The 22,563-nt window shown below is 45.6% G+C and overlaps 1 protein-coding gene across 2 annotated transcripts in view; it reads right to left on the bottom strand.

The window, feature by feature from the left end:
- The window catches only part of edc3 (enhancer of mRNA decapping 3 homolog (S. cerevisiae)), a 92,716-nt gene extending 73,435 nt beyond the window's left edge, over positions 1 to 19,281 (bottom strand). Inside the window, exons 1-4 of one of the 2 annotated variants that reach the window (XM_078430081.1) lie at positions 19,153 to 19,281; positions 15,371 to 15,434; positions 14,777 to 14,943; positions 5,119 to 5,429 (exon numbers count right to left, since the gene is read on the bottom strand). In XM_078430081.1, the coding sequence (XP_078286207.1) occupies positions 5,119 to 5,429; positions 14,777 to 14,940 (475 nt within the window). In that variant the 5' untranslated portion in view covers positions 14,941 to 14,943; positions 15,371 to 15,434; positions 19,153 to 19,281. The remainder of the gene's footprint in view (positions 1 to 5,118; positions 5,430 to 14,776; positions 14,944 to 15,370; positions 15,435 to 19,152) is intronic. The other variant, XM_078430079.1, reaches the window with a different exon arrangement.
- Positions 19,282 to 22,563: the final 3,282 nt, after the last annotated feature.

Raw genomic sequence — 22,563 nt, forward strand, 5'->3', positions numbered from 1 at the left:
CTACCAAGTAAAATCTAAAACATAGCACAAAAAGTAAGGAAATTTGTGTTTGGTAGATTATTTCTTTGTTGTAACAATGCTTCTTGGCAATAAATCTTATACCGTTGGAAAGCCTGTTTATTTCCCTTTTAAATGGTGCCACATTTGTAAGGAACATGCATTTGTGGGATGAGCAGCAGAGCTGAGTATATGGGTTGCGCCCATGAAAAATCTGCCAAATCTTCTCTGCCAATGCTAAACAGCTTATTCTGCCATTGACTCTTGTTCGGTGTTGTTTGGTGGATTGGATGATTGAAGTCTGAAGAAACAAGACATATTGGCAATTTAACAATTTATTCATTTAATAAACAGGAGCCTCAGTAGCGTGTGGAAGAACCATACACAGCCACAACAGCCTGGCACTTCCTCCTCATGCTGGTCACCAGCCTGGTCACACACTGTTGTGGGATGGCATCCCATTCTTCAACCAGCATTTGTCACAAGTCAGCCAACGTGGTTGTGTTGGTCACTCTGGCACGAGCAGCACGCCCAAGCTGATCCCACAAGTGTTCAATGGGGTTGAGGTCAGGACTGCTGGCAGGCCATTCCATCCTCTCCACTCCCAAATTCTGGAGGTAGTCTCTGAGAAACCCTGCTCTGTGGGGGCGAGCATTGTCATCTTGGAGGATAGAGTTCGGTCCCAGACTGTGGAGATATGGGATTGCCACTGGTTGCAGAATCTCATCTCGATATCTCTCTGCATTGAGATTGCCTCCAATGATGACAAGCCTCGTTTTTCCAGTGAGGGAGATGCCGCCCCACACCATCACACTGTCTCCACCAAAAGATGTTACTCTATCGGTGCAGCAATCAGCATAGCGTTCTCCGCATCTTCTCCACACTTTGACCCTATGATCCAACTGCCGTAGGCAGAATCTGGACTCATCGCTGAACATAACGTTCCTCCACATGTTCAGGTTCCAGTGCACATGTTGCCGACACCAGCGCAAACAGGCCTGACAGTGAAGGGCAGTCATGGCAGGCCTCCTGGCAGCCCTATGAGACCGGAGATCGGCTGCATGCAGTCTGTTCCGAATTGTCTGGGCAGAGAGCCGTCGGCCATATCGTCCTGCAAACCTTGACTGCAAATCTGTAGAAGACAGCCTACGGTTCCTAAGTGCTGACAGGGTGAGGAAACGGTCTTCTTCGGGTGTCGTCTTCTTGGGACGCCCACTTCGCGGCCTGTCTCTGACATCCCCCGTTATATGGAACTTGGCCTTCACTTTGGAGATGGTACTAGGGCTCACTCCAAATAATGCCGCAATTTGGTTTTGCGGAACACCAGCTTGAAGTTGCCCTATCGCACGGGCCCTATCCAGATCAGTCAAACGTGGCATGCCGATTCTTGGAGCAGACACCTACTGACCACTGTAGCAGGGCCCATGCTCACAGATGCTGCCAATCAGGTGCCAAGCCGGCACCTGATTGTCAGCACCTGGGGGTACCAGAAGCTCAAAACAAGAGTCAATAGCAACAGCAGAATAAGCTGTTTGGCATTGGCAGAGAAGATTTGGCAAATTTTTCATGGGCGCAACCCATATACTCAGCTCTGCTGCTTATCCCACAAATGCATGTTCCTTACAAATGTGGCACCATTTAAAAGGGAAATAAACAGGCTTTCCAACGGTATAAGATTTATTGCCAAGAAGCATTGTTACAACAAAGAAATAATCTACCAAACACAAATTTCCTTACTTTTTGTGCTATGTTTAGTAAACTTCAGGCATGCCCTGTCCACAAAAGCAGCAGGGCAACTGGGCTAATTACAACTCAACTAATCATAAGGGATGGATGAAATCATCAAGGGCACTATCAAGAGGCATTTTCTGAAATGCTTACTAATGGCCAGTTGGGGGTCAACGTCAGTCCAAACACAGAAAAAAAAAGTCAAATTACAGAAACTAGGGGGTGATCGCCATTCCACAAAACAACAATTAGCTGAGGGCCAAATTAAAACATTAATGAGAATCAGGAAGAAAACACTTCAAGTGCAAGAGTCGTGCATAATGCATGAAAGATGGTAAGACAGCATGGGCTAATCTCAGCCTCGGGTCACATCTATCAGTTTCTCAGGTTTGCAATCCAGTTGCAAATCCAAAAATAAATGACAATCCACATATCACAAGTCAGTGTGTTGATTGAAAAACAGAATGCAGATTTTTTTTTTTTCTTCAGGCATTGAAGTTTTCAGGCCAAAACTACTGAATATGCAGCTGCAAATTAATGGATAGCAAACAGCGAGTGTGAACGTGGGGTACATAGATCTCCAGCAAAAGGGGCAAAAAGAACAAATTACAGAAGAAAGGGGGTGGTTATTTTGCCATAAAGCAACAATTAACCAAGACGCATATCATTTCTGACTTGAAATTCAAGAGCATTTGGAACCTGCATAGGAAGAGCACCTTTAATAAAAATCAAGCAAATTTCTTCATAAGCATCTAAATCAAATACAATGTGTTACCTGGTCAAAGACGCAAGTTTCAAGGAATGCCATTGAGCAGAAAATGAAGTGCAATAACAAAGGTTAAGGAAGAGAATTCCAAAGCTCAGCACTGAAACAAAGGGTCTCAATTTAAGGATGCTCAAAAAATTAGAAATGGAGGGACAGATGCTAGAAGATATTAATGAGACGGGAAGAGGTTAATTCATTAGGATGCAAATACTATAATAGTTTGTGTTTTTAAAAGCTTTGCTTAATTAACAGCCAATGGAAGTGAAAAGGAATGGTCAACATTTCAGGTGGAAACACTACATCAGGACAGTCAATGGAGGTCTGTCAGCCAATGGAGGTCGTATAATTTAGAGAGACGACATAGAATTAGGCCCTTCGGCCCACTAAGTCCACGCTGACCATCAATCATCCGTTCAGACTAGCTCTATGTAACCCATTTTCACACTCACGACCTATATACTAGGGCTAATCACAGAGGTCAAATGACTTACAAACCCGCACGTCCTTTGAATGTGGGAAGAAACCAGAGCACCAAGAGGAAACCCACGTCGTCACAGGGGTTACTCCAGTCAGCCAGCACCCGAGATCATGATCACACCCGAGTCTCTGGCACTGTTAGGCAGCAGCTCTACCACTGTACCACCCAATAAGGGTAATAGGGTAAAAGATATAATTCCCAAGAATTCAAGTTTACAAAGTTTACAAGAGGCTGAGAGGAATTGCACCGAAATGATAAAGGTGCATAAAGGTGGACTAAATTCCACATGAACTGGCGGGATGATTTGCATGGCATCATCATTGACTGGGTCGGGCACATAACTGTCACTGTTACGAGAGGTCAAAAGAATCAGAGCTTGCAACATCTCACTCTACCAGCGACAAGGCAGCTCAAGAATGCAAAGTAAAATTCATCTTACCTGCTTGGATAAAGAAATTCATTTAAACTAGAAACCATTTCCCTTACTACACCTTAATTTAAATTTGCACCAGCACAGAGGACAAATTTAAAAGATTCATTATAGAAATTTCTATAGAGAGTTTATCAATATCATCTCACAAATCCACAACTTCAACAATTCAAAATGGTTGAAAGTGCACGTCCCTGCACTGCCACTGCCAATATCAGCTATCATCAGCCATCAAAGCATCAAAAGGAACTCAAAATCTGAGCAATCACCTTAACTTTATATCTCCCAGGATGGCAGTTACTATATACCTCCCAGAACCTTATGGGAGATCACCCGAAGAATCCTGATGTTGATCCATTTCCCCAGAGGCACCCAAGGACAGTTTAAAGCCGCCTTCAGTAAAGATAAAATGGTTTCAATCTCAAAACGCCCACTTTCCTTTTCACACTTACAAGTAAAAGCTGAAACATTTTACCTCATACCAAATTTAACTTGATTCACCCCTTTATTATTTCAGTCACATCTGAGAATTAGGGCAAAGGCCACATACATTACACATCAAGAGATGATTCCCAGTTGCCAACCAAATCATAAATATATTGAAAATTCTTGAAATAAAATGGAAATAGAGCTTATATTTTATGCGATAGACACAAAATGCTGGAGTAACTCAGCAGGACAGGTAGCATCTCTGGAGAGAAGGAATGGGTGACGTTTCGGGTCGAGATATTTCTTCAGACAGTCAGATATATTTTATGTGGATTGGTAACTTCTAGGTTCACAATTCTAGCTAAAACCCTCTATTTCAACATCCTGCTATATACTTTAGTTTTAGTTTAGTTTGGAGATACAACACGGAAACATGCCCTTCTGGCCCACCGAGTCTGCACCGACCAGCAATCCCTGCACATTAACATTATCCTACACACACTAGGGACAATTTACATTTATACCAAGCCAATTAACCTACAAAACCTGTATGTCTTAGGAATGTGGAAGGAAACCGACGATATCGGAGAAAAACCACGCAGGTCATGGGAGAACGTACAAACTCCGTACAGACAAGCACCTGTAGTCGGGATTGAACCCAGGTCTCTGGCACTGCAAGGCAGTAACTCTACTGCTGCATCACCGTGCCGCCCTATTGAGGGATCTAAAGTAAAACACTTCAATAAACCACCAAACAGGTTAGTCAGCATCTGTGTTGAGAGCTGACATGTCACGGCTTTCCATCGGAACACTTGTAAATGTTTCTCGTGAGGTTATTAAAAGGAAGCCAATTAAAACTGTTACATGAAAATGAGAAAAAGTCCAAATATAGATGTGAATTGATTTGCCAAATATGCTTGGACGTGGTTCTTATGCAAGAACGCTTTCCTTTTTACCTGCAAAATGAAGTAATGTGATATATAATGACACATTCAAACCTGTTGAGCTCTCAAGAAAACTCTCAATTTTACTCCTAGACATATATCAACCCAACTGTGCCATGATATGAACCAGCCTGTAATCTGAATTTCAGTAGAAATCCATTATATATTTTCCACTGATTAGGAAAAGTTTATGCTGGTTCCCAACTCCTTCAGCTATTTATTGGAACACCGTGCAAAAAATAATGCATATCCAAGCCAGCTACACCAAAACATCTTGGATTAAATTAACTGTTAGACATCTTTTAACGTTGTCCAACTTACAAAAGCCCCATCCCCATGTACTCACAAGAATTATGTCTTCGACGAAATGCTTTGGATGGAGTAAGGGCAGAATCCATGTGACGATCCACATAGCTTTTCGAATACTGCTGTGGTGATGTGACCAGATCCTGAACCTTGAGTTCTGCACGACGTGGAATTGCTTGTGGGGCAGTTCCTGAAGAATTGGGTTTCTTTACTCCTTTGCCAGCTCCATTCTGAGATGAGTAAGCAATGTGAGATAAATTGCTAGATGCGAACACTGAAGACTGAGATAGGCCTGTAGCCGACTGCGAATTCGGGAGTTCCAATATTTTTAGATCCTTGATATCAATTGCACTGGGAAAATAAGAAAAAGATTTGCACATGAACAGTAACTTCAGGTCTGGCTATCAATAACAGACAGTTTACTCTATTGGGCTACTGGTTAGCACACAAAAGCTTTTCACTGTACCTCGGTACACATGACAATAAACTAAGCTACCATATTAACAAAGTGATTTAATCAAGGCACTAGGTGGAAGATTAAGATTATAATGAAAGGGTTTGGTTCAACTTTATAAAACCCTGGTCTGACTTCAGCTCGAGTACTGTATGCAGTTCTGGTCTCCACACCATAGGAAAAATGTGGTAATGCTGGAGAGAGCAGAGATTCACTCAGATGTTACCTGGAATGGAGCATTTCGGTTATGAGGTGATTCTGGAGAAGTTAGATGCATCTCCCCTAGAGTAAAGGACGTTAAGACAGGAAAAGGAGCAGGAAACATTTGACCTTATTTCCCACCATCGAAGGGATCTATGGGGGGTGCTGTCTCAAAACAGCAGCCAGCATCATCAAGGACCCACACCACCCTGGCCAAGCTTTCATTTCATTCCTGCCATCAGGAAAGTGGTGGAGTCTAAAACCGTGACCTCCAGGTCTTCACAAATCCAGGACTTCGGGCTTTTGTTTTGTACTATTGTTTTTTTTCACTTACTGAATTTTTTTGGTTTGTTTTATTTATGCTATCCCTTGAGTACTGCGCTTACAGACTGGGTCGTGACAAGAAAGAACTTCACTGTTCTGTACACATCATAACTAAACACTACTAACCCCTGCCGAGATATAAAACAGATTTAGGCAAGGGAAACGAAATTCGGGGAGGGGAGGAGGATATTTCTCACCAAGAGCATGGCAAGTACCTGGAATACATTGCCTGAAAGTGGGGTGGGTGGAAGCAGAGTCACAGACAGAATTTAAGTGTCTGGATAAGGTCGAGTTGCTCTGGATGAGTACGGATGGTGGACAGAGTGGAGTGTTTCTGTGTGCATGACTCTATTTCGGACAGAAGAAATACATTTACACAGTGAAAATACAGCATGCAGTACCAGGGATGGGAATTGAAGTGGACTTCCTATTAATGTTAACGAATAAGAAAATTGTTGAAGGAAAGGAAGTAGAAATATATAGGAGTGAAATGGGCAAAAACATGAAACTCAGACATAACATCACACCAAGGATGAAAACCAACATTGGATGATTGTACCAAATAGGAAGAATCAAAACTCTAATCATATTCAAAGAAATTAAAACAAGGTTTTTGTAACACTTTAGAAACAAAATTGCAAACTGTGTTTGGCCCAGCACCTGAAGTTTTTAATTTAATTATTCACAAAATGCTGGAGTAACTCAGCAGGTCGGGCAGCATCTCGGGAGAGAAGGAATGGGTGACGTTTCGGGTCGAGACCCTTCTTCAGATTTAATGTGCTTCTGCCACCCACAAAACCCTACAGCAGCTTATGTTTGAAAGATATCCTGACAACCATCAATTTAAGAAATTATGGCTCATCACAATCATTTATACCACAGGAAAAAAAATTGTCTGAAGACTAATTATAATGTTCTAATTTACAGGTGAGAGCCCTGGAGACATGGGAGTTCACTATAATTTTCACTGAGAAAACTGAGCCAGTAAGTTAACCACCAAAAGCAATAGATTGGTTTCATATTTTCAAAAAATAAAACACGTGAAGAATAAAACCTGCACATGGACAAACACAACTTAATTCTTAACTTGGGAGTCTGAAGCCAATTCAGATTCTTCTTAAAACACTCTATATACTAATGACTGTGTCAATGTAAACACAGCAATTTTTAAGGTGCCAAATAATTTATTCATTAACTTTCAGGAACATAATCAATGAACATTAGGGGCTCCAGTCAACGGGCCATCTCTTAAAGAGACCCTCCACAACTGGTTAAAAGTTTTAGATCAGAACCTTTCAGTTGACGGGGGATTAGCAGACAGCATGATACCAGACATCCTCTGCAATAAAACACAACCACCAATTGTCAGAGACATTGTCCTAGCTAATCGTGCAGTCCAAGACATTCCGAATCTGAGAAACAGAACATGGAAACAGCCCAGGAATGCTCCCTTCGGCCCGCAACTTCTCTCCCAAACACGATGCCAGTTTAAGCTAATCTCCTCTGCCTGCACGCGATCTTTATCCCTTGATTGTCTGCTTATTCAAAAGACTCTTAAGCCTCTTTATTGTATCTGCCTCCAATTGCACCACCCCTGGCAGCGAGTTCCATTGACCGACCATTCTCTGTTAAAAAAAAAAAATTGGCATGCATATCTCCTTTAAACTTCCCTCCTACCTTAAAGCTAGACCCACTAGAATTTAACATTTCCTCCCTGGGAAAAAAGATTCTATCTACCCTATCTATGCCTCTCAGAATTTTGTATACTTCTTTCATATCTCCCCTCAGCCTCCGACACTCCAAAGAAAACAAACTTCATACTTCATACTCAATGCCATGACCAGTGAAAGTTAGCATACCATATGCTTTCTTTACCACTGTCTACTGGTATTGCCATTTTTAGGGAGCAATGGACTTGGACCCCAAGACCCCTCTGTACATCAATGCTGTTCAGCACCTTGCTATGAACTGTACATTCAACCTCCCAAACTACAACACCTAACACCTGCTTAAATTAAACACCATCTGCCATTTCCCTGCCCATTTCCATAGCTGATCAATATAGTTTGACAGCTTTCCTTACTGTCTACACGTCCATCAATCTTTGGTGTCATCTGCAAACTTACAAAACAACCCATTTGTATTTATGTCCAAGTCATCTATATAGAATAGCAATTAATACTGGTCAGTCTCGAATATTGTCCTGCCACTGAAACTCGCTATCTTAAATGAGTAAGCCAGTTCTGAAATCATATGAAAGTCACTGTGGATTCCACGCATCTTAATCTTCTGGATCAGCCGACCAAGAGGGACTTTATCAAATGGCTTACTAAAGCCATTGGCTCACTGTGGGTGGCACAGCGGTAGAGTTAATGCCTTACAGCGCCAGAGACCCAGGTTCAATCTTGGCTGTGGGTGCTGTCTGTACAGAGTTTGTACGTTCACCCCGTCAGTGTGTTTTCTCTGGCTATTCTGGTTTCTTCCCACATTCCAAAGTCGTGCAGGTTTGTAGGTTAATTGACTCCTGTAAAATGTCCCGAGTGTTGGATAGAACTAGGGAAGGGAGTGAATGCTGGTCGGCGGAGACTCGAAACTCTTTAAATCCACATCCACTGACAATATCCACTAATGTATCCGCATTGTAATTATGCAAAATGAATTTCAATGTGCAGTTGCAAGTGACAAATAAAGCATCGTTGAAATTGTTGTTCTTTGTTACCTCCTCAAAAAGCTTGATCAAGTTCCTAAGACATTACCTCCTATTGATAAAGGCATACTGACTGTCCCTAATTAGTCCATTCTCTTCTAAACGTGACTAAATCCTATCCGGAAGAATCCTGTCCAATAGCTTCCCAACCACTGACACGAGGCCTACAGAGAGCATATTGTCTGGTTGTATCACCGCCTGGATCGGCAACTTGAATGCCCTGGAACGAAGATGATTGCAAAAAGTGGTGAACACTATCCAGTCCATCACGGGTACTGACCTCAGACAGATTTACAGGAGACCCTGCCTCAAAAAGGCAACCAGCATCAGACACCAACAACACCAACACACACTCATTTCAGGGGCCTCCACCGCTGGCTCACTAGGCCCACCTGAGGCTTCCGCCGCCGCCGACCACCGCCTCCCCGGGGCCGCCACCGCTGACCTCCTCGGCCTACCTGAGGCTTCCACCGTCGCCGATCTCCACCGCCTCCCCGGGGCCGCTGCCGCCGACGTCAAAGGCCTCATCACCGCCGCTGTTGCCGACGTCCTCCCCGGCCATCCGCTGACCGGGCCGACCGCCATTTACCCGGGCTCCAGGTCCCCGCAGGCCTCCACCAGCGACTGTGTTGACCCACACCGCTCCAACGCCCAGCAGCAGGTCGCAGCCGTCGCTGTACGTGGCTCCCAGGCCCAGCAGCAGGTTGCAGCGCCACCCGGCCCACAGACACCGTGCTGGGCCACAGCCCCCACAAGGCAGAGCCCCACAGCACCGCTGGGTCCTACTGCCCACCCCCTACTACAGGAAACCACAGCAAGATTTCCACTGGGTCGCCCCCTTCCGCCTCTAGCCAGGCGACCCTAACTACTCCCCACATCGGTCCTCATGCCCCCCTCGACTCTGTTAACCCACCACCCCCTCACCATACATCCCCTCCACCTCCGCCTGCCCCCTGCCTTCATCCGACCCCAACCCCCACACTTGCCGGGTGTTCACCATCCCCCCTGACCTCCCCCTTTCTGACACCGAACGGTCTGTCCTCAGCAGAGACCTTACCTTTGTTCCCCTCCGCCCTCACATCAACGAGTTCCACGTCCGCCATGACGTGGAGCTCTTCTTCCGCCGCCTCCGCCTCCGAGCCTTTTTCCCTGGGAAGGAGTCCTCACCCCCCCAGTGATGACCCCTTCTCCCGTCTCCAGCGGACCCCCTCCTCTTGGACCCCCCCGGTTGGCCAACTTCCCTCACTAGAACTGTTCATCTGCAACTGCCGGCGTGACATTAACGGCCTCAAATTCTCCACTCCCCTGACCAACTCTAACCTCTCCCCTCCTGAACGTACAGCCCTCCACTCACTCTGCAACAACCCTGACTTAGTCATCAAACCCGCTGTCAAGGGAGGTGCTGTGGTAGTCTGGCGTGCTGACCTCTACCGGACCGAGGCCAGACACCTCATCCTACTTATCCTTAGACCATGACTCCACCGACAAACACCAGACCTTAATCATCAGCACCATCACGGACATCACCATTTCCGGCAATATGCCCTCCAATGCCTCCAAACTTATAGTTCCTCAGCCCCGCACGTCCCGATTTTACCTCCTACCTAAAATCCATAAACAGAACTGTCCCGGCAGACCCATTGTTTCTGCCTGTTCATGTCCCACCGAACTTATTTCCACCTACCTCGACCCCATCCTATCCCCCCTGGTTAAATCCCTCCCACCTACGTCCAAGACACCTCACATGCTCTCCATCTCCTCGATAACTTCCGGTTTCCAGGCCACCACTCCCTCATCTTTACCATGGATGTCCAGTCACTCTACACTTCCATCCCCCACAAGGATGGTCTTGAAGCCCTCCATTTCTTCCACGACCGTAGAACCAGCCAATCCCCATCTACTAACACTCTCCTCCGCCTAGCAGAGCTGGTTCTTACCCTTAACAACTTCTCCTTTGACTCCTCCCACTTCCTCCAAACCAGAGGCGTATTTATGGGCACTCGCATGGGCCCTAGCTATGCCTGCCTCCTTGTCGGGTACGTCGAACAATCCCTGTTCTGGACGTACACTGGCCCCATCCCCGAACTCTAACTCCGCTACATCGACGACTGCATTGGTGCTACCTCTTGTACCCATGCAGAACTCACTGACTTCATACACTTCACTTTCAATTTCCATCCTGCTCTTAAATATACTTGGACTATCTCCGACATCTCCCTCCCATTTCTGGACCTCACCATCTCCATCACAGGAGACAGACTAGTGACTGACATCTACTGTAAACCCACTGACTCGCACAGCTATCTCGACTACACTTCTTCCCACCCTGTCTCCTGCAAAAAGTCTATCCCCTACTAACAATTCCTCCGTCTACGACGCATCTGCGCTCGGGATGAGGTGTTTCATACTAGAGCATCAGAGATGTCCTCATTCTTCAGGAAACGGGGCTTCCCCTCTTCCATTATAGATGACTCTCACTAGGGCCTTTTCGACATCCCGCAGCTCCGCTCATGCTCCCCCTCCCCCCACTCGCAACAAGACAGAATCCCCCTCGTTCTCACCTTCCACCCCATCAGCCAGCGTATCCAAAAAATCATCCTCCAACAATTCCGTCACCTGCAACGGGACCCCACCACTGGCCATATCTTCCCATGCCCTCCCCTCTCTGCGTTCCGCAGAGACCGTTCCCTCCGTAACTTTCTGGTCCACTCGTCCCTTCCTACCCAAACCACCCCATCCCCGGGCACTTTCCCCTGCAACCGCAGGAGATGCAACACCTGTCCCTTTACCTACCCCCTCAACTCCATCCAAGGACCCAGACAGTCTTTCCAGGTGAGATAGAGGTTCACCTGCACCTCCTCCAACCTCATCTATTGTATCCGCTGCTCTAGATGTCAACTTCTTTACATCGGCGAAACCAAACGCAGGCTCGACGATCGTGTCGCTCAACACCTTCGCTCAGTCCGCCTTAACCAACCTGATCTCCCGGTGGCTGAATACTTCAACTCCCCCTCCCAGTCTGACCTTTCTTCATGGCCCTCCTCTAGTGCCATAGTGAGGCCCACTGGAAATTGGAGGAACAGCATCTCATATTTCGCTCGGGCAGCTTGCAGCCCAGCGGTATGAATATTGACTTCTCCAACTTTAGATAGTTCCTCTGTCCCTCTCTTCCCCTCCCCCTTCCCAGTTCTCCCTCTATCTTCCTGTCTCCACCTAAATCCTTCTTTTGTCCCGCCCCCCTGACATCAGTCTGAAGAAGGGTCTCGACCCAAAACGTCACCCATTCCTTCTGTCCTGAGATGCTGCCTGACCTGCTGAGTTACTCCAGCATTTTGTGAAATAAATTGTAACAAATATCTTTGGATGTTAAAAATTTGTCTCATTAAATTGAGATGTCTATTAAAATAGCATACTTTTGAATTAATATATGCTTAAAATATTGAATTACAGAGGATGTATGCTGACTAAATAACCACAAATAACAAATAGGTTCTTGTTAACAAAAAAAACTTTGAAATTGAACTATTTTTCTCCCTACTGTACAGACACATGCCAGATTTATGTTTCTGGAAACAGTTCAGTTGGGGCTAACTCCAATACTGGCACTAACTTGCTTTAAGTGAAATCAAAATACTTCCCTGAACAAGCCAGAAGGAATTTGGGCTGAAGTAATTCTAGGCAGACATCAAATATGCAAAGCTCTTGAGTCCTATCTCCAAAAAAAGTCTTCCAACACACCGCAAATCAAGCCTTAATCATAGTGGTGGAGCCTGGAGTCGAGAGCTGCCTCCTCATAGCACCAGAGATACAGGTTTGAACCTGACCACGTGCTGCGTGGAGTTTGCATGGTAATCTGTGACAACATGGATTTCCCCAAGGTACTCCGGTTTCAACCCACATCCCAAAGACGCGTGGATTTGTAGGCTATTGGCCTTCAGATTGCCCCTAATGAGCAGAGAGTGAATGAGAAAGTGGGGGAACATAGAACTAGTGTGAACAGGTGTTCAATGATCAGAAGATGGACACAAAATGCTGGTATCACAAAAAGATGGAGTAACTCAGCGGGTCAGACAGCATCTCAGGAGAGAAGGAATGGGTGACATTTCAGGTCGAGACCCTTCTTCAGACTGGTCAATAGTCAGCGTGGACTCTGCGAACCAATAGGTCGGTTTCCATGCTGCATCTTTAAACTGTGGTAAGTGTACTAACTGAAATAACACAGTTTAATAGATGCACATATGTATATCGCTTCTGCATTCAACAGGACAAAATCTATAATTGAACAAGTCCTTCAAAACCACCAAATGTCTGTTCTACCAACCAACAGGTTCCATATTAAGTTTCCAGTCATAAAAAAACTAGAGCAGTGCTGTTGAAAGCGACATCCTTTGGTTGAGACTTTAAACAGTTTTTTCTCATTTCAGACATACTTTTGAATGAACATAGAACAGAGCAGTGCAACATAGGAACAGTCCTGGCGGCCCACAATGTTTGCGCCAAACATGATGCCAAGTTAAACTAATCTCCTCGGTCTGCACGCAAATCATATCCCTCCATTCCCTGCATATCAGCGTACCGAGCCAAAAGTCTCGTAAACATCGCTGGTACATTTGTTTCCACAACCACTCCGTGAAACATACCAGACATCCTCCACACTCTATGTACAAAATCTTGCCCCGCACACCTTTTTATATCCCCGCTGACCTTCAAGCTAGATTCTCTAGTCTTTAACATTTCCACCCTGGGAAAAAGGTTCTGGATGCCTACCCCATTTATGCTTCTCAATTGTACATACTTCTATCTGGTCACCTCTCAAGCTCAAGTCAAGTCAAGTTTATTTGTCACATACACATAGGCGATGAGCAGTGAAATGAAAGTGGCAATGCCTGCAGATTGTGCAAAAAAAAGTTACAATTACAGCATATAAATTAAAATTAATACAGAAAAGAAAATTTAGTCCCTGGGGTTATAGTAGTTAACAGTCCAGATGGCCTGTGGGAAAAAACTCCGTCTCATCCTCTCCGCATGACAGCGGAGGCGTTTGCCTGACCGTAGCAGCTGGAACAGCCCATTGCTGGGGTGGTAGGGGTCCCTCATAATCTTGCTTGCTCTTGATCTGCACCTCCGACACGCTAAAGAAAACAATCCAAGTCTGTCCAACTTCTCCTTGTACATCATATCCTCTTACCCTGGTAAACGTCTGCTGCGACTTTCCGAAGCTTCCACTTCGTTCTTATAATGGAGCGACCGGAACTGCACAAAATAATCCAAATGTGGCCTAACCAGTCCTACAAACCTAAAACATAACTTTGACTCTTACACTCAATGCCCCAACTTGAATGCAAACATACCAGACAACTACTATCTACTTACGTTGCCATTTTCAAGAAGCTATGGACGTGCCCATCCTAGATTCCCTGGAAGGTCAATTCTGTAAAGAATTTGTATACCTGTATACAAAAGGTATTAACTGTATACCTTTCCCTTACATGTGGTCACAAATGATCCCTTGGCATTGTCATGAAGGGCAAAGATTTATTTCCAATGTCCTGGTCAATATTCATCTACCAAACAATATCACTCCAAGAAAATTGTGAGCGGCACAGTGGCGCAGCTAGTAAAGCAGATGCCGCACAGCACCAGAGATATGGCTCCGGTCTTATAACCGCGTGGGATTCGTATGGGTGCTTCGGTTTCCCCTTCACATCCCAAAGACGTGCATGTTTGTAGGTTATTTGGCCTCTGCAAATGGGTGAATGAACTCAGTGGGCCGAAGAGCCCGTTTCCATCCTGTATCTCTAAACTAATGAATATGCCAGCATTTGGTCATTTTCATATTACTTTTCATATTACTTTTTTCTATGTAATAATGGTGACCATATTTTAAAAGCTCTATGAGGCATTGTGAAAATGTGAAAGACACCCCTTTCCCTGTTTTTTTGTTAAACTGGGTATGTACAGTTCAACCACAAGTAATTCATATTGCAGATTTACTGAAGCAATAACACTTACCTAAAAGTTAACTCGGGAACTGAACATTTCACCCCATTACGGAATGGCTGTGTCAAAGATATCGTCTGGCTGGCTTGATCCACAGCAGAAATTTTACCCTGATAAATTCCAAGAGTTTCTCCACAGTTAATCGAAACAAGGCTTCCAATCCAATTTACAGCCATCCTCTGGAACATAAAAAATAAAGTTAAAAAGACAACAGTAAATATGTTCCATCAATTTGATCCCAACTTTTAGCAGTCCCATCAGTAGACAATGTAGGTTAATTGGCTGGGTAAATGTAAATATTGTCCCTAGTGGGTGTAGGATAGTGTTAATGTACGGGGATCGCTGGGCGGCACGGACTTGGTGGGCCGAAAAGGCCTGTTTCCGGCTGTATATATATGATATGATATGATATGACAATCACATAACGTAGCAAAAGCCACTATTTCTTTTAAGTTTTTTGTTTTGGCAACATAGCTTGTAAATTTATCTTAGGCAAACATGAAGAAACAGAAGTAGATTGTGGCATTACCTTTTACCTAATATATTCTCAAACATACTTTTGAACAGATTTTATGTTAACTTGGTTTCATTGGTCAAAAACAATACCTTTTCAGTTCAAAGTTGATATTAAATGATTTCTCACTCGATTTCACTTTGGATATTTGGAATTCTGCAAATGAAATATTTTTGCAATATTGATTTTCATAAAATATCACCAACTTGTCGAATGAATTTTTACTACAGCATATAGTTCAAGTGTAACAAATTCATACTATGAAGCAACAGAAGTAGAATGACACAAAGTGTTGGAGTAACTCAGCAGGCCAGGCAGCATCTCCGGAGAACATGGATAGGTGACGTTTCGGGTTGAGAACCTTCTTCAGACATTGTAGGAAGGAAAGCTAGGAGAGGCAGGACAATGCATGGTAGGTAATAGGTGGACTCGAAGGGGTTGTTTTGATAGGCAGAGGGCTGGCGCAGAGGGCTGGCACAAAGGCCGGAGATGAAAGCAAAAGGCGTGAAAAATAGTTTAGAGTTGCAAATTACAAAGCTATCGAGAGGAACTTGGGATGGGGGGGGTTTAGGAGGTTACCTGAAGTTGAATAATTCAATGTCCTACAATAATGTTGGATTGTAGGCCACCCAAGCAAAATATGAGGTGCTGTTCCTCCTGTTTGCATATGACCTCACTCTGGCTATGGAGGAGGCCCAAGACGTGAAGGTCAGTATGGGAAGGGGAATTAAAATTTGGGTAATCCAGTTGGGCTTGACAAACTGAGCGCAAGTATTCAGCAAAACGGCTTGGTCTCGCCATCATACAGGAGGCCGCATCGGCAACACTGGATGAAGTAAATGAGGCAAGCAGAATATTTATTTAAAAGTTAATGAATAATCACAATCTTCTAAATTCCAGCGAGTACAAGCCGAGTCTATCCAGTCTTTCTTCATATGAAAGTCCTGCCATCCCAGGAATCAATCTGGTGAACCTTCTCTGTACTCCCTCTATGGCAAGAATGTCTTTCCTCAGATTAGGAGACCAAAACTGTACGCAATACTCCAGGTGTGGTCTCACCAATGCCCTGTACAACTGCAGCAGAACCTCCCTGCTCCTATACTCAAATCCCCTCGCTATGAATGCCAACATACCATTCGCTTTCTTCACTGCCTGCTGCACCTGCATGCCTACTTTCAATGACTGGTGTACCATGACACCCAGGTCTCGTTGCATCTCCCCTTCTCCTAATCGGCCACCATTCAGGTAATAGTCTGCTTTCCTGTTCTTGCCACCAAAGTGGATAACCTCACATTTATCCACATTATACTGCATCTGCCATGCATTTGCCCACTCACCTAACCTATCCAAGTCACGTTGCAGCCTCCTCACAGCTAACACTGCCCCCCAGCTTCGTGTCATCCGCAAACTTGGAGATGTTGCATTCAATTCCCTCGTCCAAATCATTAATATATATTGTAAATAGCTGGGGTCCCAGCACTGAGCCTTGCGGTACCCCACGAGTCATTGCCTGCCATTCTGAAAAGGACCCGTTTATTCCTACTCTTTGCTTCCTGTCTGCCAGCCAGTTCTCTATCCACATCAATACTGAACCCACAATACCGTGTGCTTTAAGTTTGCATACTAATCTCTTATGTGGGACCTTGTCGAAAGCCTTCTGGAAGTCCAGATATAACACATCCACTGGTTCTCCCTTATCCACTCTACTAGTTACATCCTCGAAAAATTCTATAAGATTCGTCAATTCGTCAAAAATTCTATAATAACGTTAGCTCAGTCTGAAGAAACGTCGCCCATTCCTTCCCTCCAGAGATGCTGCCTGTCCCACTGAGTTCTCCAACATTTTGTGTCTATCTTCGGTGTAACCAGCATCTGCAGTTCCTTCCTTAACAAAATGTTGATAGTTAAGCCATAATCCTACAATTCAAGTGTTCTGCAAGGAATAAATTAAAGCATCAATCATCATCATCACACCCACAGAAAATAAAATCAGAGAGGATTAAAAGGGTAGATAAAAAACAAAAGATGCTGTATATACTCAGTAGATAGAAACATATGTGACATGACAAATAAATGACATTCAAGATTGACTGGTTTTCATCAGAACAAAATAGACATTTAAATATCACGTCATTCCTGCTCCAGCCCAAGAAAGGGTGTAATTGGAAAATAAATTGAAGACAGGCACGAAATGCTGGAGTATCTCAGCAGGACAGGCAGCATCTGTGGAGAAAAGGAATGGGTGATGTTTCGGGTCGAGACCCTTCTTCAGACTGAGAGTCAGGAGACTAGAGATACAAACGGGTAAGGTGTGAAAAAGACAGATCAAAGCAGACAATGTCCAAGGAAATATAGATTGGTTCATTGTTAGCTATGGGGAAGGTGACAAAGGCATACAATCAGTAAAATTAATCAGGACAGTGAAATTAGTCACGAGAACTAGAGTGGGGGAGGGTTGGAGGAAGAAGGAAAACATAGGTTACGTTATGTTAGAGAGAAATCAACATTTATACCGTGCCCAAGCGAAATACGATGTGCTGATCCTCCAATTTAAGTTGGGTCTCACTCTGACAATAGAGGAGGAAGCACCAGTTCTCATAACTCCCAGGAAGGGGGTAAAAAGGGCAAATTAAACGGAATCACAATAATAGACAATAGGTGCAGGAGTAGGCCTTTCGGCCCTTCGAGTCAGCACCACCATTCAATGTGATCATGGCTGATCATTCTCAATCAGTACCCCGTCCCTACCTTCTCCCCATACCCCCTGACTCCGCTATCCTTAAGAGCACTATCTAGCTCTCTCTTGAATGTATTCAGAGAACTGGTCTCCACTGTCTTCTGAGGCAATCATCATAGCCTCCAGCTTCACTGTGTGTAGAGAATACACACATGCACTCCAGAAGAAGGGTCTCGGATCAGAAACGTCGTCACCCGGCTATTCTTTCTCTCCGGAGATGCTGCCTGACCCGCTGAGTTACTATGCCTATGCACACTCCAGAGGAGCTAGTTAATGAACAGTAGGCCGACGTCCAAGTGCAAGGGCAGGCTTCAAATGGAGCCGCAGACTTTTAGACTTGAGTTACTCCTGCTTTTTGTGTCTCAGACAATAGGTGCAGGAGGAGGCCATTCAGCCCTTCGAGCCAGCACCGCCATTCAATGTTATCATGGCTGATCATTCTCAATCAGTACCCCGTTCCTGCCTTCTCCCCATACCCCCTGACTCCGCTATCCTTAAGAACTCTATCCAGCTCTCTCTTGAATGCATTCAGAGAATTGGCCTCCACTGCCTTCTGAGGCAGAGAATTCCACAGATTCACAACTCTCTGACTGAAAAAGTTTTTCCTCATCTCAGTTCTAAATGGCCTACCCCTTATTCTTAAACTGTGGCCCCCTCCCACACTCCAAAGACGTACAGGTATGTAGGTTAATTGGCTGGGTAAATGTAAAAATTGTCCCTAGTGGGTGTAGGATAGTGTTAATGTTCGGGGATCACTGGGCGGCACGGACTTGGAGGACCGAAAAGGCCTGTTTCCGGCTGTATATATATGATATGATGATGATTGGGAACATGTTTCCTGCCTCTAATGTGTCCAACCCCTTAATAATCTTATACGTTTCGATAAGATACGTATTATCCCCCGTAGACTTTGAAAGTGGACACAAAATGCTGGAGTGACTCAGCTGGGACAGGCGGCGTCTCCGCAGAGAAGGAATGGGTGAAGTTAGACCCTTTCTTCAGACTCTTTGATCTGTTGCTTGAAGCGCATCAGTCAGACAGCCTAGGCCCAATCCAACTACCAGGCACCACTGCTTTCCCGCTACTCCTCGGGCCAACGCGGCGGTAAAGCGGGTAGCAGCGCTCACAATATCTTACGTTTCTGGAAGGCGCGGGGTTGAGAGTGCGCTCCCTTTCTGCGGTTTAAAAGGTCTCCGGAGGCGAAGTGGCGCCGACGCCAGCCCACCGCTCCTCCATCGCAGCGCCACCGCGCCTGCGCGCCGGCAGCCCAGCAAGATGGCGCCCGCCCGCCTACGTCACTTCCCCCTAGCAACCGCCTCCCTTCCTCTCTGGTCCATGGCAACCGATGGAGCATGTCCTCCTTCAGCAACTCCCCATTCCCACACTGACCTCTCTGTGCTGGCCCTTCCCCACTGTCAAAGTGACCCACACTGACCTCTCTATCCCACACTGACCTCTCTGTCCCACACTGACCTCTCTGTCCCACACTGACCTCTCTGTCCCACACTGACCTCTCTGTCCCACACTGACCTCTCTGTCCCACACTGACCTCTCTGTCCTACACTGACCTCTCTGCCCCACACTGACCTCTCTAACTGTGCTCGGCCTCCTTCACTGTTAAAGTGTCGCACACTGACCTTTCTGTCCCACACCGACCTCTCTGTCCTGGCCCTCCCCCACTATCAAAGAGTCCCACACTGACCTCTCTGTCCCACACCGACCTCTCTGTCCTGGCCCTCCCCCACTATCAAAGAGTCCCACACTGACCTCTCTGTCCCACACCGACCTCTCTGTCCTGGCCCTCCCCCACTATCAAAGAGTCCCACACTGACCTCTCTGTCCTGGCCCTCCCTCGCTGTTAGTGTCCCACACTGACCTCTCTGTCCTGGCCCTCCCTCACTGTTAAAATGTCCCACACTGACCTTTCTGTCCCACACTGACCTTTCTGCCCTAGGCCTCCTCCACTGTTAAAGTGTCCCACATTGAACTTTCTGTCCTCGGCCTCCTCCACTGTCAAAGTGTCCCACACTGACATTTCTGTCCTACACTGACCTTTCTGTCCCAAACTGACCTTTCTGCCCTAGGCCTCCTCCACTGTTAAAGTGTCCCAAACTGACCTTTCTGTCCTAGGCCTCCTCCACTGTTAACGTGTCCCACATTGAACTTTCTGTCCTAGGCCTCCTCCACTGGTAAAGTGTCCCACATTGAACTTTCTGTCCTAGGGCTCCTCCACTGGTAAAGTGTCCCACACTGACCTCAGCCTCTTCCACTGTCAAAGTGTCCCACACTGACCTTTCTGGCTTAGACCTCCTCCATTGTTAAAGTGTCCCACATTCAACTTTCTGTCCTAGGCCTCCCCCACTGTCAAAGTGTCCCACATTGAACTTTCTGCCCTGGGCCTCCTCCACTGAGCCCAGTGCAAATTGGAGGAACAGCACATATTTACCTTGGGCAACTTATAACCCAGCGTATGAATATTGACTTCTCTAACTTCAAGTAACCCTTGCTTTCCCCTGTTTCTCTATCCCTCCCTCAACCAAGTCATACCAGCTTCAAAATCGTCTTTGTTGAGTCACGAATTTGGGTAAGAGATTGATATTGATTGTACGCTTATCATTTTATAGGGTGTACGAATGAACTGCAGATGCTGGTTGACACCAAAAATAGGCACAAAATGCTGGAGTAACTCAGCAGGACAGGCAGCCTCTCTGGAGAGAAGGAATGGGTGATATTTCAGACTGAGTTGCTTCTTCAGACTGAGAATTAGGGAGAGGGAGACTGGAGATATGTGGAAGGTTAAAGTGTGAAAACAACAGATCAAAGCAGACGATGATCACAAAAATGTAGAATAGTTCATTGTTGGCTGGGGGGAAGGTGACAACGAGGCATAGAGCTGGAAAGCAGGAGGAATCACAGAGGGGGAGCAGTGATAGAGGGTGTTGCAGAACTCTCGTCGGAGTCTCCCTCTCCTCTGGCTCTCAGTCTTGACCCAAAACGTCACCCATTCCTTGTCTCCAGAGATGCTGCCTGTTCCGCTGAGTTACTCCAGCATTTTGTGTCTATCTTTGTTGTAAACCAGCATCTGCAGTTCCTTCCTGAACAACAAAACTGTATGGTTAAGGAAGCTGTATCTAGTAACGTTATTATGGCACTGATAGAACATTCCTCCTGTCAGTCAAGAATTTGGGTAAGAGATTTATATTGATTGAACGCTTATCACTTACATGGTATCATCTTCCACTAACTTCATTTTATTGGGGAATTGTAGAGTTAAAAGTGTTTCATTATCCTCCTAGCAACTTATGAAGCATCCTCTCATGACTGGGCGCATCGACAACAATTGTATGGTTAAGGAGGCTGCATATTATGCAAGTTATTATATCAGTGATAGAACAATAACTTCAATCAAGAATTTTGGTAAGAGATTGATATCAATTGTATGCATGGTTCCATCCTTCACTCATTGTATTTTATTGGGGAATTATGGAGTGTTTAATTGTCATATGTACCGATAATAGATGAATGCAATCCTTACTTGCAGTTGCATACCAGGCCTGTAAACACAATACACAGATAACGTAAACAAAAATAAAACCAATAAATTAATAATGCTCATGTAGCGACCATAGAGAATGGTCCAGGTCGTCGAACCCTCGGATTGGCCAGTGAGGTCACGTGGGAACGCGACCATGGGGATTGGTCCAGGGAACGACATCGCTGATTGGCCAGCGATGTCATGTGCGCGTTTGGCGCCCGTTTTAGTCAGTTCGGCGAAGTCTTCAAGGAAGACAGTAAGTTTGTATTGGTTGTCCTGTACCTTGTTGTTTAACTCTGTATTCGTGTATTGCGGCTGCAATAAACTTCGTCTACAACCAACAAGTTTCGGACTCGCCATATTGGTGACCCCGACGTGATCTGGACGATCACCGACTGAGCAGGAACCCGACGCCTCGTTGACGATGACCGAGCAGGGCACACCGGAGTCAAGCGCGGCAGGCGTTCATCTTCCGTTATTTTGGACATACGCACCGCAAGCTTGGTTTATCCACGCCGAGGCTCAATTCCATATAAAGAAGGTGTCGGACGAGTCCACGAAGTACTTCTACCTCGTCAGCGCTCTATCGCCGGACACAACCAAGCGCGTGATGCGGTTCATCGTAAATTCACCTGCGGAAGACAAGTACGAGGCCATGAAGAAGGTATTACTGCGAACCTTCGGGTTGAATAAGCATGGTGGTGCGGCAAAACTTCTGCACCTACCGGATCTTGGAGACCAACTGCCTTCCGTCCTCATGGCCGAAATGATGATGCTAGCCGGTGAGCATACGGATTGCCCGATGTTTGAACAGGCATTCCGCGAGAAACTTCCCGAGGATGTCCGACTGCTGCTTACGGATTGTTCTTTTAAGGACCCCGAAGCATATGCAGCGAAAGCGGACGCGCTCATAGCGGCAAAAAACAAGGCAAGTGGTTCAATCAACAAAGTCTCGACATCGGTGACCACGCCACAGCGACGGCAAGATGGCGCCACGTCTCCCGCCAATTCTC

This window comes from Rhinoraja longicauda, chromosome 38, assembly GCF_053455715.1.
Source record: "Rhinoraja longicauda isolate Sanriku21f chromosome 38, sRhiLon1.1, whole genome shotgun sequence".
NCBI classification, from domain to species: domain Eukaryota; kingdom Metazoa; phylum Chordata; class Chondrichthyes; order Rajiformes; family Arhynchobatidae; genus Rhinoraja; species Rhinoraja longicauda.